The sequence below is a fragment of the Phycodurus eques genome, chromosome 3, assembly GCF_024500275.1.
Source record: "Phycodurus eques isolate BA_2022a chromosome 3, UOR_Pequ_1.1, whole genome shotgun sequence".
NCBI classification, from domain to species: Eukaryota; Metazoa; Chordata; class Actinopteri; order Syngnathiformes; family Syngnathidae; genus Phycodurus; species Phycodurus eques.
In genome coordinates, this window is record NC_084527.1 from 19,452,020 (window position 1) to 19,470,709 (window position 18,690).

General features: G+C 42.6%; 1 protein-coding gene across 4 annotated transcripts; it reads left to right on the top strand.

The window, feature by feature from the left end:
• The first annotated feature begins 233 nt into the window (after positions 1-233).
• Positions 234-18,660, top strand: malt1 (MALT paracaspase 1). 4 transcript variants are annotated; one of them, XM_061672367.1, is made up of 17 exons: positions 234-499; positions 1,106-1,272; positions 2,067-2,188; positions 3,240-3,387; positions 6,615-6,814; positions 7,402-7,498; positions 7,578-7,625; positions 10,130-10,153; positions 10,248-10,292; positions 13,114-13,317; positions 13,386-13,563; positions 13,671-13,742; positions 13,828-13,955; positions 14,834-14,974; positions 15,153-15,310; positions 15,382-15,507; positions 16,582-18,660. In XM_061672367.1, exons 1-17 carry the CDS (start codon positions 351-353, stop codon positions 16,969-16,971), a joined length of 2,397 nt encoding a protein of 798 aa, XP_061528351.1. In that variant the 5' UTR covers positions 234-350; the 3' UTR covers positions 16,972-18,660. The 4 variants fall into 4 exon arrangements, with proteins under 4 accessions (XP_061528351.1, XP_061528352.1, XP_061528353.1 ...); XM_061672368.1 differs by having other exon boundaries at positions 6,636-6,814; XM_061672370.1 differs by having other exon boundaries at positions 354-499; positions 1,137-1,272.
• The last annotated feature ends 30 nt before the right edge of the window (positions 18,661-18,690 follow it).

Consider the following 18,690-nt stretch of genomic DNA (forward strand, 5'->3'; position numbering starts at 1 on the left):
TAGTGTTTCAGGCGTATGTGTGAGAGCTCCTCAGGAGGGTTTGTAAGTGAATCAAAGCCGTAGTGTGTGAGCATTTCTGGAGTGTGTGAGAGATAATCCTGAATGATGTCCCAGGGTCCCCCCCAACTGCTGATGGCGTGCTCTATTTTTGTCGTCGTGAGCCGTCTTCATTGGTGAGACAATCTTCGCGAAGGCCAACCCAAGAAGTGGGCGTGTCTGCATCAGTTATTTGATTGCTTCTTTTCCGGAAATAAGCCTCCTGTCGCCCTTTTCCAAAATGACTTGTTTTTCTTTTTAAAACTCTCCCAAGAAAGAGCGTACATGACCCAACAACTTCGTGGCTCGACGTCATGGCGGAATCTCTGGAGCGCTCCGCCAAGCTCAACTCACTGAAGGAGCCGGCGTTGAAGAAGCTGTGCGACGTGTTGGACCGAACCCCCGGCAAAGGATGGCGAAGACTCGGGGAGATAGTCGCCGAGGAGCGCCGCTTCAAAATCGGGTACTGTACATAAAAACGAAATAGTGTAGCATCCATTTTCTCAGCCTTACCAAAACTGGAGCCTCTCTGTCACTTCAATAACGTCGTCATGAGCTGTGGCAAAAGTACTCACACCCTATACTTAAAAGTAAAAATACTTGTTTAAAAAAAATAGTAGATTATGGATTACAGACCTTAAGTACTAAAGTAAAAAAATAAAATAAAATTTACTGAGGTGTCAAAAGTACTAAGACTGTACTTAAGTACAGATACTTCTGTAAAAAAAAAAAAAAAAAGACTGGTAGAAGAACAGATTCAATTTCTTAACTTATTATTATTTTTTTTTTAAAGCAGAGTAATAAAAAAAGTACAGACTCAAAAAACATGATTATTTATTGAGGTGTCAAAATACTAAATATTAAATAGAAGTACAGATACTTGTAAAAAGAAAAAAAAAGGCTCTGGAACAGTAGGAGCACTGATTCAACTCCCGTACTTCCTGTAAGTAAAAGTGACATTTCCATAGTCTCCCCATGTAACACATTCACTGCCATTGACGGCTTTAGAAGTCAAATATCCATGTTAACTGGGAAGGCTGGCAGTGAATGAGTTAAAATGCCTCCCCAGTCCAGACGACATGGAGATGTGCTCTCTGAAGGTCCTGCAGCCCGACGGCAGCCCGAGCCGCATGCTGCTGAGGCTCATGGGAGAGCGAGGCTGCACGTGCGGCCACTTGATGGACTACATCCACATGCTGGGCAACACAGAGGCCCTGCACTGTCTCAACGCGCCAGGTATGCCCAAAACAAGCCTATCAACAGGCCACACTGTTACTAAAGACTCAACATGAACGATTTGGTATCCGTGAGACTTGAATTACATTTGAACAACACACTGCGACGACTGGAAGAAAACAATAGTAATGCTAAAAACATAGCTGGACTCAACCTCCCCCTTTCGATCTATTAAAACTGGTGCTTTTGTACTACCTAATCTATAGAATTATGGTCCAGTGTTCCGTGTTTAATTGACACCCCCAAAAGGTTTATAATTGCTTATGGATAACGCTAAAGCACTAAGTTTGTCCAGATGAAGCTCCTCAATTCACTTCAACATAGTTCACTGCCATAATGATGCCACAAGATGGTCGCAAAGCACAGATTTGGGTTGAATGAACCTCCTCAATTACCTCAACATAATTCATTGCCACCAAGATGCCTATAGGTAAAGTACTATTGTCAGAAGGAAGCTCCCCAACACACTAAGATTGTTCATTGACAGCAAGCACCTGCAAGATGGTGACAATACACTACTTTTGTCCAAATGAAGCTCCTCAACTCACTTCAACATACTTCCTTGGCATCAAGATGCCACAAGATGGCAGCAGAACACTCCTTTTGTTCTGATTGAGCTTCTCAGCGCACTTCAACATAGTTCATTGTCACCAATATGCCACAACACTGAGGCAAAGCACTAATTTTGTCAAAAGCAGGGGACATGAATTGATACTTACTTGTGACTTACACATGTGACTTCATGCTACCTGTGCAGAATGTACACACACGTTCCACCCCCCCCCCCCCCCCAGTCTTTCAGATCATCATCCAGCCGCAATCGGTGTCACTACTATGCGGTCACAACCTGCGCCTGAGCTGCCACGCTGTGGGCCAGTCGCCGGTGCAGTACCAGTGGTTCAAGTCCAAGGAAGAGGTGAGCCAACCCATTGAGCCTCCTCAAATGGAAAAGGTCCAGTCGTATTTGTAAAATCAACAGCCAGAGACTCAATGATGACAACCCCTGGCAAAAATTATACTGGCCAACAACAAATTTTATTGTCCAAGATTTTTATTTTTTGCTGATTCAAGACAATTTTAATGACCTGAATCCAAATATCACATCGTTTTTGCTCAATCAGATCAACTTTTTTAAACTAAAAAAAAAAGTTGTCTTCCCTTCCTGTATTATTTAGTTATGTTTTTGCTGTCTCTTCCTTTTTTTCTGTCACTCCCCATTAAAACCTCGTTCCGGTCGACTGAAAGTTTTAGTAAATATCCATCAGAATACAAAGAACCACAGTGGCAGTATAACAATTCCACTGTGGCACAGTAAAACTGTTCCGGTATAAAACGGATGCAGGTTCTTAATTCTGCTTGACCTAACAGTTGAACAGGATAGGTTTAAAAAAAAAAACTTTTTGAACTATGGTCACGTTTTTGTTTACATATACATGTATTTAGAGGTTCAAATAAACGAAGGTTCATGCCCTGAATTTTGAACTTAGACTGGAATCCCCGTGGACCATGATGTTTGCAGATGACAATTTGATCTGCAGCGAAAGCAGGGAGCAGGTGGAGGAACAGTTAGAAAGGTGGAGGCATGCACTGGAAAGGAGAGGAATGAAGATTAGTCGAAGTAAGACAGAATATATGTGCATAGTACATGAGGCACTGAAGATATTGGAACTGACAATGTACCGTATGAACTGTATGAATGTATTAGCAAATACTGATCCATTTATGCCTCCATTATGCAACGTTGTTTTGTATAAACCTTACATTCAAACTTTACAAAAGGTTTAATTTAAAAACGTACAAAAAAAAAAGTCAAGCTAATAACAAAGTCCTCCAAATAATAAATAAAAGTAAAATATGTTTTTTTTCTAGTTGTATTTTTTTGTTAGGAAAAATATAGTCTAATATATTTTGCAACCATAATGCTGTGCGAGTGTTGTCCTGATGTTTTTGCACGTGTTCCATTTCAGGTGCCAAACGGCTCATCCCCTGAATTGGCCATCAGTGGCATCCATGTGAAAGACGGCGGCTTCTACATCTGCCGTGTCAACTGCGGCGACACCTTCCAGTTCAGCCAGTGGGCTCAAGTGGACGTCCTGGATGTGTCTACGTCATGCGGTAAGCCCTTGAACAAACACAAGCACCATGCAATGTGAAAAGCAGTGGGAATTAACAAAATACAATTGCTTTGTTACTATCCTTGGATTACACGGTTTCTCACATATACATTTAGTTGTGGCGGCCCGCCACAATTCAAGTTTTGGCGGCCATAAATTGATTTTGGTTGCTACGCGAACTTGTGCCCCCAGGTGCTCCTTCTGTGTGTCTGCTAATGATTCAGACCACCGATTTCCATTATGATACAATACTGAAAATACAGTTCCTCAAATCAATAAAGTATAAAAAGTATCAATATTTAATTTTGAGAATCAATCTTCTGGTATCGGCGGCATCGACTTTTGAGACCGTATCGATCGTTCCCCATACCAGTGACGCTTCTCCAGCTGACGTATAATGGCGTCTTGTCACGGCACGCTCGCTGCTGTTTCCGTTTGTACAGTGTTTTCGTTTGGAAACGCCACTCCATGTTGGGAAAAGCCTACGTGCGGTTGTCAGGACCTTTCGAGTTTAAGATTATGCCGCAAAAAGACTATAACAGGAAGCGAGCTAACGCAGCGCAGAGCACGGTGAGTCCCCCACCCCACCACCCCAATGCGAATAATTGTGGATAAAGGTTTCAAAGTTATGTAAATGATCTTTGTGAACCAAATAAGGATAGATATGAAACTGCGAAAGTCCGCGTCCCAATTCACTTCATACTGGCACAGGACTCATACTGTAAACCAACAAGTTCTTCAGTAAAATATGTAAAATCTTTCTCGTTTGTTAACAAATGCACTTTTTATATTCAGCTCAAACTCAGTTTTTTCCCTGAATCCAAGCCCCCATGTATGCTGATACTAAGTTAAAGTTATACTGCCGTTATGTTAATTTAAGTACAGCAGTTTATGAAAAGTAAAAAAAAAAAAAAAAACAGAATACATGTAAACACATGCATGCCTTTTGTTACGCTTTGCTTTTATCTGAACATGCATGTTTCCCTTGTCTTAAAATGATACAAGAGGTTTTTAAGGTTCTAAAAGTTTGTCAGCCGCTGCTTGTTGCAGACAAACGTCATATTCACAGTAAAATGTTTTGCAGGTATAACTTGAGTCACTGTCAATCTTTATTATGTACAAAGCTACGGTATGCCAATTAAGGGAGACTACACACATCATGCATGGTCCAGTACTACCAATGGAAAAGTTTACAGTGTAGAGCTCTGTAATAGTGTTTATATGATTAATTTTGTTGTATTTATTTATTTATGCGATTATACATTTTTGAAAAATGTATTAGTATTTGAATTTATTATAGATTCCGGTTCTGTGGGAAACACTAGGTACATTTTTCAGGTATCTGCACTTCATTCGACTATTTAGTTTTCGAGTAAAATATTTTTTGCAGTATCTGCACTTCAGAGCATATTTTGACTAAGAAAAGAGATGAAAACCGGTCTTTACAAAAGATGAGATTTGTTTGTCTAGGTTAAAATGGGAGTCTAAAGTAACACCTAGATTACGTGCATGGGATTTAACAAGGGGCCCAAGGTAGCTCGGGACAGAATTTTTGGATTTCGAAGGGCTGTTGACAGTGACTTCAGTTTTTTCGTTGTTTAACTGAAGGAAATTATTTGTCATCAAGATTAGAATTTCTTCCAAACAGTCTAAAAAAGGCTGCATGGAGTTGCTAGACGTGAGTGGGATGTACAGTCGGGAGTCATCGCCATAAAAATGTAATGATGTATTTACTTTCTTGGTGATATTGCCACGAGGGAACATGAAAAGGGAGAAACGCACGCTCATCTAAGATGGACTGATGCAAAGTGGAAAAGTGTTCTGTGGTCCGACGAGTCCACATTTAAAATTGTTTTTGGAAATTGTGTACGTCCTATCCTCCGGGCCAAAGAGAAAAAGAACCATCTGGACTGTTATGGACGCAAAGTTCAAAAGCCAGCATCTGTGATGGTATGGGGCTGTGTTAGTGCCAATGGCATGGGTAACTTACACATCTGTGAAGACACCATTAATGCTGTAAAGTACATACAGGTTTTGGAGAAACATATGCTGCCATCCAAGCAACGTCTTTTTCATGGACGCTCCTGCTTATTTCAGCAAGACAATGCCAAACCACATTCTGCACATGTTACAACAGCGTGGCATTGTAGTAAAAGAGTGTGGGTACTAGACTGGTCTGCCTGCAGTCCAGACCTGTCTCCCATTGAAAATGTGTGGCACATTTATGAAGCGTAAAATACGACAACGGAGACCCCAGACTGTTGAACAGCTGAAGCTGTACATCAAGCATTGTATTCTGTTTTTATTTGTTTAACACAATGTCCCAACTTCATTGGAATTGGGGTTGTATTTCATAGACATCCATCCATCCATTTTCTACCGTTTATCTGAGGTCGGGTTGCGGGGGCAGTAGCTTCAGCAGGGACACCCAGACTTCCCTCTCCCCAGCCACCCCATCCTGCTCCTCTGGGGGGATCCCGACGCGTTCCCAGGCCAGCCGAAAGACGTAGTCTCTCCAGCGTGTCCTGGGTCGTCCCCGGGGTCTCCTCCCGGTGGGACGTGCCCGGAACACCTCACCGGGGAGGCGCACGGGAGACATCCGAATCAGATGCCCCAGCCACGTCATCTGGCTCCTCTCGATGTGGAGGAGCAGCGGCTCTACTCTGAGATCCTCCCTGACGACCGAGCTTCTCACCCTCTCTCTAAGGGAGAGCCCGGACACCCTGCGGAGGAAACTCATTTCGGCCGCTTGTATCCGGGATCTTGTTCTTTCGGTCACGACCCACAGCTCGTGACCATAGGTGAGGGTAGGAACATAGATCGACCTGTAAAAAATTCATTGACAAGGACATTGAATTATGAGCTGGGTTATTGAACAAATTAAACTCCTAGGTCAAGGTACCACTGTGTCTATACTTGTACATAAGTAGGGTGGGATTCCTGTTGTTTGCGGGACCATGAATAGCAAAAATCCATTGTAATTGCATGGGAGGTTTTTTTTTTTTTTTTATTCCCTCAAAATTCTTGAATAAGTGACCGGGAATGAGCGTTTTTGGTGTAGGTTTCTCCCAAAAAATGAAAAAACAATAAGGAAAACAAATTAATTTGTGTTTTGTTTTTGTTTTTTGTTTAATCCGCCAATCGGTGAGTCTGCGGGCGCCAAACTGCGAGTGTGTGGGGCTCCTCTCCACAGAGTCTAAGTACGTTTTCTGCTTCTGGATGTGACAGGTGGTTTTCTCCCAAATCCAGGCCAGAACATCCAGTCCTTGGCTGGTCGTCTCAAGGTAGCCGTCCAGCCTCGCCCACAGCAGCTGCTCGTCGGCGCCACCCTGCAGCTGGAGGGTGGCGTTGTTGGGCGCCCCATCCCTCGCTATCAGTGGCATCGTGATGGCGCGCCTGTCCCAGATGCCACCAGGAGGAAACTCACCGTGAGCTATGAGAGGCGTAATTTAGAATTACCTCTCATGCACGCTACTGAATTGCTCTCATCCACACTACTAAATGCTGACAGTTTTTTCACTCACATACTCTAGTAAAAATGTTCTGCTTACATCCTGTAAACTACTAAAATGCTCTCAAACACCCAACTGAAATGCTGACATAAACACTACTGAAACAATCTCATACGAACTCCTGTTATTCTCTCATACGCACTCCAGAAACGCTCTCATGCACAAGACTGAAACACACTCATCAACACTGGAAATATTTCAGTAAATCATAAGTGCATTTCAGTATAAAGTGTGAGAGGACTTTCGATGTGTGTGTGTGTGTGTGTTTGTGTGAGTGACGAAAAGAGAGCTTTTCAGTAGTGTATGTGAGCAAAAGAAATTGTGTGAGAGTGTTTCAGTAGTATGGATGAGAGCATTTCAATAGTGTGTGACGGTCTTTCAGGAGTGTATGAGTGAACAATTTTATTAGTGCGTGTGAAAGCATTTCAGTAGTGTGTCTGATAGTGTTTCAGTTTTGTGTGTGTAAGAGCATTTCAGTTCACTTCCTTTGTGTTTTTGTTCAGATTCCCAACGCCACGCAGGACCACCAGGGCCGGTATCGCTGCGAGATCATCAGCGGTGGCGAGAGGACGTGGACCAATGAGGTGGAGGTCGTGATTGGTACGTCAGCCGTGCGCTTTCAAACGCAACTTAATCCATAATGACACCTAAATTCTCATTTGTGTTTTTTGGCTAAAAGCTCCAAGGACCCTGGTCCAGATTTCAGGAGCAATGGAGTGCTCTGAAGGTAGAGTCAGAAGGAGGCCGCAGTTAGTCACCATAGCTGCATGTTCATTTAAAAGGAGACATAAAGTATTGTGCATTTTTTTTCCCCACAATTTTATGCAGTTCTCAGGTGTCTTAACATTTCTGTTACATTCTTCACTTTAGAGTCTTCACTGAGTAATGAACTACTGTATGCACCACTTAGCAGACGCAAATCTGTGCATCCAACAAAACTCAATGCAGATCTGACCTTATGACCTTGATGATAACAAGCCAATCAGCCGCCTTTCGGTGAAATTCGCCGTTTTGAACTCAAAATAGGCCATTTTCGAGTGTCTTGAGTTACAAACATGGTCACAGAACGAATTAAACCCGTAAGTCACCATATGGGACATGCAAGTGTGAAATTACACAACCAAATACATATTTGTGAGCTGTCTATTTCCCAAAATGTGTCTCTAAGAGCTGTTCTCAATGTTGCAAGGTTGTAAGGTCACAGCTAATTTACATTGTCCCTCCCCCACACCTAGTTTCTCTGCCCATGTTTTGACAGCAAGGCTCGGGGAACATCTGCCATTTCCAAGCGAAAGCCAAACTCCACGGACACACTATCATGTTGAAGCCCAGCTGAGCCGCAGTATAAGGGTTGGAGTTATTAAAACACTTGGAAAGTGGTTTATATTGTGGGGAAAATTGCATAATACGCATGTCTCTTTGAGCAACATCTGACATAATGGTTCCATGTGGTCATGGACAGAGATGGTAAGGGACACGCTACATTTACTCAATTACGTTTACTCGAGTAACATTCTGGATAAATTGTACTTGTCAGAGTAGTTTTAGTGAAGCATACTTTTTTTTCCCACGTCTCCACACAAAGTCTTCTATTGGGCTTCAGGGGCCAATCAAAATGAGTCATAACAGCCACGCTCGACTAATGTGCAAACAACAAACAAAAACAACAGCTTGAACACACAGCGTAGTCTTGTCCATGGCCAAACTTGGATATTTCAGCCCACTTCTAACTTGAGACAACACGTTGTTATAAGTTGCAGTTGTATGCTCTGTTCTCTCTCTCTCTCTCTCGCTCGCTCTCTCGCACTCTCGCTCTCTCTTGCTCTCTCTATCAATACGTCTGGCCAGCAAACAGCTTATTCATTCAGTAATTTCAGTGGATAAAGCAATGTTTCTGGAAGGCCCTATGCATGTTTTTTTTTTTTTTTTTTTTACACTTAAACATTGAAATGGTGGCAGCTGTGTGGACTCCCATTGAACATGAGTTTGAATCTGATCTGTTACTTCTGAACGCAGCTATATGCCAGTTATAAAAGGGAGTGCGTCTTTGTGCAAGCAGATTTATTTTTCTTTTATTTAAACTTTATTTAACCAGGTAAAAGACCAGTTAAAATAGAACATTTCTTTTGCAAAGGTGACCTGACCAAGAAGGCTGAAAGTTAAACGTCAAGTCCAAGTCAGTCACATTGAATTTTATTTGTTGTTTATTTTCCCCTCTTCTCTCAAAAAGATACAAAAATACATCAGGTGAGTTGTATAAATTTTAGGTCACATTAATAGTGTGGAAAAAGTTTTAAAATGATTTATCTTGGTCAAAATTCTTTCACATCACAAAAAAAACAGACATTTGAACAGGGGTGTGAATATTTTTTATATCCACTGCTGCCTTGTTCCTGTTTTTGTGACGTCTGGTGAGCCGACAGTAGCATTTATAAGAAAGATTCTTGGAGCTTTATTTGCCTTAATTTGTGATTTTGATAATATTGATTCTATAAAGATTTTATGTTTCAGATGAAGTGATATTGTACAGCAATATCTGAATTTGCAAATTTCATATTTTATTTACTTATTTTAATTTTATTTGATCATGAGTTAGGAGTTACTCATTACTTGAGTAGTTTGTTCACTGAGTAGTTTCTTACTCTTACACAAGTAATTATTTGGAGGACTCCTTTTTACCTTAACTTGAGTCATATTATTCTAAAGTAACAGTACTCTTACTTGAGTACAATATGTGGCTACTCTACCCACCTCTGGTCATGGATACACGAGTCCAACAATCACAAGGGTGCATGGGATGAATGAGGGTCGCTAAGGAAAAGAAAGGATGAGGCTGATGTCACTTATTCGTGGATTGTTTTTGGACGGAACCTGTCCCCCGTTATTCGCGGAAACCCCTTCTTAGTCACTGTATTTTTTTTGCCTGATACCCTGCTTATTTGCAATTTCTTTCTGGGAAAATGAGTGTCCATTATTCGCTGATTTTCGCTATTGTTGGTCGGGCCTGCTCCCTACTTCCCGTGAAAAGCGGGGGTCCACTACATAGATAATAATGCTCACTTTTGATTGACACACTCATAGGGGAATTTTGAGGGCTGTTCTTAATATTTCAACCCAGTCAAGTTGCAGATGGCAGCCTTTTCCTTTCACAGTGGCATTTTGACTAATTTCCATAGTTGTGTAAAAATATGTTTTTTACCCAGGTCTTAATTGTTTTGTTCTCATTTCTAGATGATGTTTATGCCATTGGAGGAGGTATTTCTATTCATCATCACACACTAATCTATAGCCATAAGACACATAATTAAAGTACATTTTGACATTATGTGTTGCTGTTTCTGTTTTTTAGGTTCCACTGATTTCCTCCTAAACAGTATTCCTGAGCAACTCTATGGTAAGTGTTGACATGTACTGTATGTATGTACGTACGTATGTGCCGTGAAAAAGTATTGGCCCCCTTCTCAAATTCTTATATTTTTTGCATAGTTTCCCCACTTTATTTATGACCTTAAACATATCATCAAACAAATGTGAATATCAGAATCATCTTTATTTGCCAAGTATGTCCAAAAAAACCACACAAGGAATCTGTCTCCGGTAGTTGGAGCCGCTCTAGTACGACGACAGACAGTCAATTGACAGAGAACACTTTTGAGACATAAAGACATTGAGAAAAACAGTCACTGAGCAATAAAGGGTTGCTAGTTATCTGGTAATGCCGGTACAATTATTATTATTTTTGACAATTGTGCAAAAAGATGCAGTCCTCTAGCACATAGAGCAGTTTGAATGACTAATATAGCAACATTCCAGTGCAAGGACCATTGTGCAAAGGGCGCCGAGACTTCAAGGAGTGTATGCAGTTTAAAGTGACGAGTAGCACGATAATCTGGGACAATGTTTATTGTGCAAATGTTGCAGATACTCCTCAGTCAGTGTGCAAGTGGGGCAGATGCTACTCTGGCATGAGTGGCCAGTATTGGTCAACAACAGATATGCAAATAGTGCAGCGTGGCGAGACTACTACAGTGAGTGCACGAGTAATATGTAATTGGCCCGACAGAAATGTGACAACAAACTCAAGGCAAAAAAAATTGGCAGCATGTTGCAATGGAATTGTCGGTTAGCTGTTTAATAAGTTGATTGCAAGAGGGATGAAGCTGTTGGAATGTCTGCTCGTTCTAGTTCCCATTGATCGTTAGCGCCTACCTGAGGGAAGGAGCCGGAAGAGCTGGTTACCGGGATGTGGAGGGTCCGAGAGGATTTTGCATGCTCTTGTCTTAGTTCTGGCAATGGTGGGTAGGGGGGTACCGACAATCCTTTCAGCAGTTTTGATTGTCCGTTGCAGTCGGAGTTTGTCCTTTTTTGTAGGACCACCAAACCAGACTGTGATGGAAGAACACAGGACTGATTCAATGACCGCTGTGTAGAACTGCCTCAGCAGCTCCCGTGGCAGGCCGTGCTTTCTCAGAAGCCGCAGGAAGTACATCCTCTGCTGGGCCTTTTTGAGGACGGAGTCGATGTTGATCGCCCACTTCAGGTCCTGAGAGACTGTAATTCCCAGGAACTTGAATGTCTCGACGGTTGACACAAGGCAGCTGGACAGCGTGAGGGGCAGCTGTGGCGAAGGATGCCCCCTGAAGTCCACGATCATCTCTACCGTCTTGAGCGTGTTCAGCTCCAGGTTATGTCGGCCGCACCACAGGTCGAGCCGCTCCACTGAAAGTGTCCTTTTCAAATCTGCAGTCGAAGGTATTCAAGTCGTTGGCTAGTGTGCTATTGTTCTCAGCTGGGCGTGATCGTCGCTTGTAATTGGTCAGCGATTTGAATGCATGCCAGACTGATTTAGAGTCGGTAGCACTAAACTGTTTTTCCAACTTTGCTGCATAGTTTCTCTTTGCAATGTTAATTTCTTTAGTCAGCTGGTTTCTAGCGCGATTATACACGGCCCTGTCCCTGCTCTGATATGTGCCTTCCTTAGTTTGACGAAGTTGCTTAAATTTCGCAGTGAACCACGGCTTGTTGTTATTGAATGTGCGAAATGACTTTGTTGGGACACGCACATCTTCACAGAAACTAATATAGAATGTGACAGTGTCCGTATATTCATCTAGCTTTCATTTCATGGAATTTACATCTAGATGTGTTAAACAACCCAGAACAGAGCACCTTTTGTGTGACGCTACCCACTTTTCTGGTGAGCAAAAGTATTGGAACAGACATTATTAAATTAAAGTGAATAACATTGAATATTTGGTAGCATAACCCTTACTTGTAATAACTGCTTCAAGCCTGCCACCCATTGACTTCACCAGACTGTTGCATTCTTCATTTCAAATGCTTTTCCAGGCCTATACTGCAGCCTCTTTCAGTTCTTGGTTGTTTCGGGGGGTTTCTCCCTTCAGTCTCCACTTCAGGAGGTAAAATGCATGCTCTATTGGGTTAAGGTCTGGTGATTGACTTGGCCAGTCCAAGACCTTCCACTTTTCCCCCTGATGAAGTCCTTTGTTGTGTTGGCAGTGTGTTTTGGGTCACTGTCTTTTTGCACAATGAAGCTTCTCCCGATTAGTTTGGATGCATTTTTCTGTAAATTACCAGACAAAATGGTTTTGTAGACTTCAGAATTCATTCTGCTGCTACCATCATGAGTTACATCATCAATAAAGACGAGTGAGCCCGTTCCAGAAGCAACCATGCAAAACCAAGCCATGACATTACCTCCACCATGCTTCACAGATGAGCGTTTTTGTTTTTGTGAATAAAATAATAAAATAAAAGGTGCTCTGTCCTGAGTTGTTTAACACATCTAGATGTAAATACCATGTCATTTCCTGTGTGCTGTTGTCCGTATATGCACATTTTCTACAGTGTGAGTATTCATCCTAAGGTGTTTCCACTTACATATTGGGTGAAGATCACATTGTTAAAATGTCACAAAATTGTTTTCCTTTTTTCTGGCACTTTTAGTTTATGATCAATTTGAACCATTAACTAATCATAACTAAGAAAGCAAAGAACCACTGGTGAACAAAATACTGCCCTCAAGAAGATGATTCGTGCAATGCATGTATTCCATCATATTCATCTTTTTTCAAGGAAAAAAAAAATCACACGGATGATGTAGTCTCCTAAATTCAGAAGTATTACATACTTGGCAGTAAGTGTTAAAGTTTAACCCCTCCTTGTTAACAAGGCCCCTCCTCCCCCATCCCCAGCTACGGACAAAGTGGCACTGCTGATAGGCAACCTGTCCTACCAGAACCACCCACAGCTCAAAGCGCCCATGGTGGACGTGTATGACCTCACCAACGTGCTGCGGCAGCTGGATTTCAAGGTGGTCTCCCTGCTGGACCTCACTGAGTCAGAAATGCGCAACGCCGTGCACCAGTTCCTGCTGCTGCTCCATAAAGGAGTTTACGGTAAATTTCCAGGAGGTCGGGGTCCCACACTCATGATGTCATGGTGATCTAAGGGTTCGTCTCAGCAGGCTTGCTGTACTACGCTGGGCACGGCTATGAGAACTATGGCAACAGTTTCATGGTGCCAGTGGACGCACCTAATCCATACCGTTCGGCCAACTGCTTGTGCGTGCAGAGCATCCTCATGCTGATGCAGGAGAAGGAGACGGGTCTCAACGTCTTCCTGCTGGACATGTGCAGGAAGAGGTGAGTCCTTGTGTCACAGCGTGAAAGGTGAACTGCAATATAGCCGTGATTCACTGCATATGCATGGGCTCTTCAACCAGCAGTGTAAATCGATCCTTACTTTCCAGGAATGTCCATGACGACAGCACGCACAACGTCGTCTTGAGGGTGACGGCCAACATCGTCTTCGGATACGCAACGTAATTTTGAAGCCTGCTTCCGTTCTGCTGTCTATTATTCTCACAGTAGGATTTAAAAATAAATAGATAAAAAGTGTTCTCAAAGGTGTCAAGACGCCGAGGCCTTCGAGCTGAGCTCCAGCAGCTTCACCAACGGCGTGTTCGTCAAGTTCCTGAAGAAACGCCTGCTGGACGACGAGAAGATCACTGTGTTGCTGGACAGAGTTGCAGAAGGTAAGAAGATATTAATGAATGATACCATAATGCTATGAATGAATAAATAATAATCAAAACTAATGACAATTTGACAATATTAGGTACACTTGCACAGTGCACAAAGATGGTAATGCTTGCTTTTTCATTGACCCATTGATAGAAAAGTCAATTATACAAATGTAGAATTGTTTGTAAAAAGGTATGTAAGTTGAAAGGTTTCTATTATTCTGGTTACCATAAGAAGCCATACAAGTGCATCTCCCAAAATGTTAATATGGTGGAAATATGATAATATTTCCACCATATTAACAATATTAACAACGTCTTCCATCCGAGCAGGCTTCAATACTCCATGAAACAAGGATTTGTCCAGTGGAAAACTATCCAGTGGAAAACACAACTATTTATGCTCCAATTTAGAGGCATCCACACTCCGGATGAAATTATTCTTTTGTAACGCAAAAAAGGGGGGAAATCGTTAAGCTGCCTGGACGAGAGGCCACTGTCAGTCCACCAGAGTTGTTGGGTGGAAACTCCCTCATTAATATTCCATTTTGGCAGTAGAACCATGTGATCAGTAACGGTTTCTGATATGGTCAGCCGACATGGGCGGCATTCTGTGGTGCGGCGGAGCGAACTATTTCCCCCTTTTCCACTACCTTTTAAAGATGTCATTTTTTTTGCCTTTTTAGTTTGCTGTTATACAGAACACTAAATAACAACTACCACTATGATGTAGTAAAAATAAATAATAATAATGAATTTACTGTTAATGTCAGTAAAACCTGATATTTATAATCTTCAAACAGCTCTTGTATTAAGATTGTGCAGGTGTACCTAATGTTATGGCCAGAAAGTATGAAGTTGGCTGAGCAGTCGTTCCCTGTGATATGCAGACATGGGTCAGTTTGACGCCACCAGGGGCAAGCAGGCGCTGGAAATCCGCAGCAGCCTGTCAGAGCGGAGGGCCCTGACAGACCCGGTGCTGCCCGGTGCTGCTGACCTCCTCCACAGTCAGCAGTGGGCCAAAGCTCACGGTGAGTTGCCTCTCACACTGTCCTCCCGGATTGCTTGGAGGCATTTTTATTTATTATATCCCAGTCTGCACACCCCTTTAAATGCTTTTTTTTTTTTTGTGATATAAAAAGATGAGACCAAGATAAATCTTTTCAAGACTTTTTCCACTATTAAAGTGACCTCACTTTGTGCTTACAGAGCTTCCCGAGAGCATGTATTTGGATTTTGAGTGCGGCGCTCAGATCAAGTTGGGCTTCGCCGCCGAGTTCTCCAACGTCTTGGTCATGTACACGTACATCGTTCGGAAACCCCCCGACCTCTTGCTATGCCAAGCGCATGTCACCGACTTCCCACAGGTCGGGAATGGCATCAATGAACGCGACGTACGACAAGTTTGTGCCTCATTGGACCGCACTTCCTTTTTCAGGAGCTGGACGTGGACCCCAAGGAGATGAATAAGATCACTCCGGAGGACACGGGCATCTACCTGCTGTCCAGCAGCCTGCCGCAGCATTGCCTCTACACCAGACTCTGCTCACTGCAGAAGCTCAAGGTGAGTTAACCACTTCCTGTCGTGCTTCTTACGGGACATAATAGAGATTATGACTTTATATAATGGGCATAAAAACTCCATTACAAATGCCTATGTGGTGATTAGGGAATGAGTGAATGGCTGGTGATGATGGTCTGTGTTATAATGTCCTCTCCTACTCCTCCCACCAGATGGAGCCTCACAATGAATTGATCATGAATTTCCAAGTTGTCTAATTCTTTACATTCTATGTTGTTGTTCTATATTTTTATAAATTATAATTTTATAAATTATAATACGGTGGACCCCTACTATTCACAGGATATAGGGACCGGGACGGACTGCAAATAGCGAAAGGATAGGTCAGTTGATGCCCATTATAACTGCATTGAAAAAAATCGATTATTATTATTTTATTTTTTTACAAGAAATTCTTGAATAAGTGAGGATAAACTGCTCATAAGCATTTGGGGGGTCACCCCCCCCCCCCCCCCCAAAAAAAAAAAAATTCAAAAACAAAAAGAAAAAACTAAGATAAAAAAATTGAAAAACGATTGGATCAAATTAAAGGAAAACCCATGGCCAGGTGAATCTAAGGGTGCCGAATCGCACGTATGCGGGGGTTCACTGTATTATACAGTTCTATTTTACTTATTAATAAACATGTTTCAAAAGTTTTTGTTTTATTCGGGGGACGGAACGGATTAATGATATTTCTTTTCATTTCAATGGGGGGAAATGGTTTGAGATATGAGTGTTTTAAGTTATGGGCGTGATCATCAAATGAACTAAACTCGTTAGTCAAAGCAACACTGTCATATCACAGTGAAGCTCTGCATATTGTTCGGCTTTTCGCGAAAAGCTTTTGGGGCTCCTATCTGTCTTTGTGCTCAGGTTCAAGCCATGTCTCATGGAAAAATATTGCTTTGGCGCCATCTGCCGGCATTGTGGTGCCAAGCACCTCAGTTGAGCTAAGGGAACAAGCTCCATTTAGTCAGGGCATAGCTTTGTCTAATAGGAAAAAAAAGTGCTTTTTTCGCCATCTTGTGGCATCTATGACAGTTACAAGCTTATGAGGTGCTTGTTGTCCACCAGGAGGAGCTGGTATTCAATGTGTGCCTCCGGGGCGCCACCGCAGCCATGGACGCCGACGACAGCGTCTGCTGGACCGAGAGCGTCGACATCGGCAAGCCGCTGATCGCCCGCCTGGACCTGCATCAAGCCACGCGGCCCAACAGCTGCCTGCTGACGTGCCCCGTGCCCCACAGCCCCAATCGCAACCCCGTGGCCCGGCACCATCACCCGCACCCGCACCCGGATCATCCCTCGGGCCAGGACCACAGCCGCCTGGCGCCCCAGCATCGCCGGCCGGACGTCTATGAGCAGATGGGGGCGTGCGGCTCCAGCATCCCCATCGAGGCCAGCGACGACATAGATGAGCTGCAGACTGCGTTCATCAACAGCCTGCAGCTCCGGCATCCTTGAGACGGGCCGTTAAACCAGTAGGAGTACAGTAGCCCCCCACTAAAAATGTTTACAATTGCCTCTAGTCATAGTTTAAACTACAGTAATCTCCCCCAAATTCAAGGTTCATGAGTCACAAATTCATCTATTCACATTTTTTCTGTGGAACCTGTCCTCAGCTAGTTGCTGACAAACTCTCTGCTTCCTGTACAGTTTTGTAAATGTACAGGTACTGTACTTACATACCCATCTATTTACCTTCTTACAGTGCTATGGAAAAGTATTGGCCCCCTTCTCAAATTCTCATATTTTTGCATAGTTTCCCCACTTTAATGATTAAGATCATCAAACAAATGTAAATATCAGACTTAAAATGCTGTTTTTAAATGGTGATTTCATTTTAAAAACTATCTGGCCCTGTGTGAAAAAGTAGTGACTGGTTGGGCCGCCCTCAGCAGCAACAACTGAAGTCAAGCGTTTTCTATAACTGACAATGAGTGTTTAAAAAAAAAAGTTTAAGCCGCTGTAACATTGTTTTGAACGTTTAATTCGGGTACTGTCACATACAATTAGAGGGAGCCGGCGTACCACGAGTGGTATCCTACCACACTTATGCAATCAGTGAACTGTAGACAATTTGAGGGTCGCAGTCCTCTCGGGAGTCCCCTCTGGAACATGCATGCTGGCCTATGATTGAGCGACAACAAAATACGGTTGTACACGTTATAGACGTTTTACTGACGTGACATCCTATGCAGAAGGACTGACTAAGCCAGACACACACAATTTATCAAATGTTTATCATCGAGATATTGACATCATGCACACTAAACTTATCGCCAAGACAACCTGAACTAAGTTAATTAAGATGTGGTAACGAATTACATCTTGTAGCTATACACGTTTATTTATCAGAAGTCATATTGCATAATTGCAGTTTTTTCTCATCTTGTGCAGGCCTAATACACACGGGAATGAAATTACTGATGGTTGTGGTTGCTGATGAACCCATGTATATGGGATGGGGCATGTACAGACAAATTAATTAATTAAGCTATTTATTCATATTCACTTAGTAGCAGAGCCAGCTCAATGACAGTAACGGTTGACTTTAGGCAGAAAATAACATTTACCAGTAAGCACGACGAGGTTATAGTCGGCACTTCTCGCCAGTAGCAAGCAAACTAATGTTAGTCAAATTATCAATTTCACTTCAAGCATCACAAAGTATCTAACCTAACTTAAGATTCTATTAATAAGGTCTTTGGTGTTTGTCGATATCCAGCCGTTGAGGGCCGGGCTCAGCGCAGCTTGCGCTGGCAACGGACTCCTGTGTGGCGGTACGACCACCCCCCTTTCTGTTTTATTCTTTTATTCTTGTTGGTCTTGTGGCAGTGCCGAGCCACTGGCCCATCGGCCCACCGGGGATATCCCCGGTCTACCCGTACGCCAGTCCACCCTTGGGCATTTTACATGTTCACCTCCTTCCACCTTTCTCAACTGATTACATTCTCAACCATTAAAGCTATTTTCAGTGTATTATATTTGACCATTTTTAAAACAGGCAAATTTCAGCAAGGCTATAAATGTAGTGTAAAGTGTTTAAATTTTTTGTATCCTTGGGGCACGAACATGCTTTTAAGAGACCCGACAATTGTTTTAAATTCTGAAAAATACTGAGTATGTCTCCTTTAAATAAAGAAATGATAAAGTGCCCGCTTTGCGTGAAAAATGATGAAG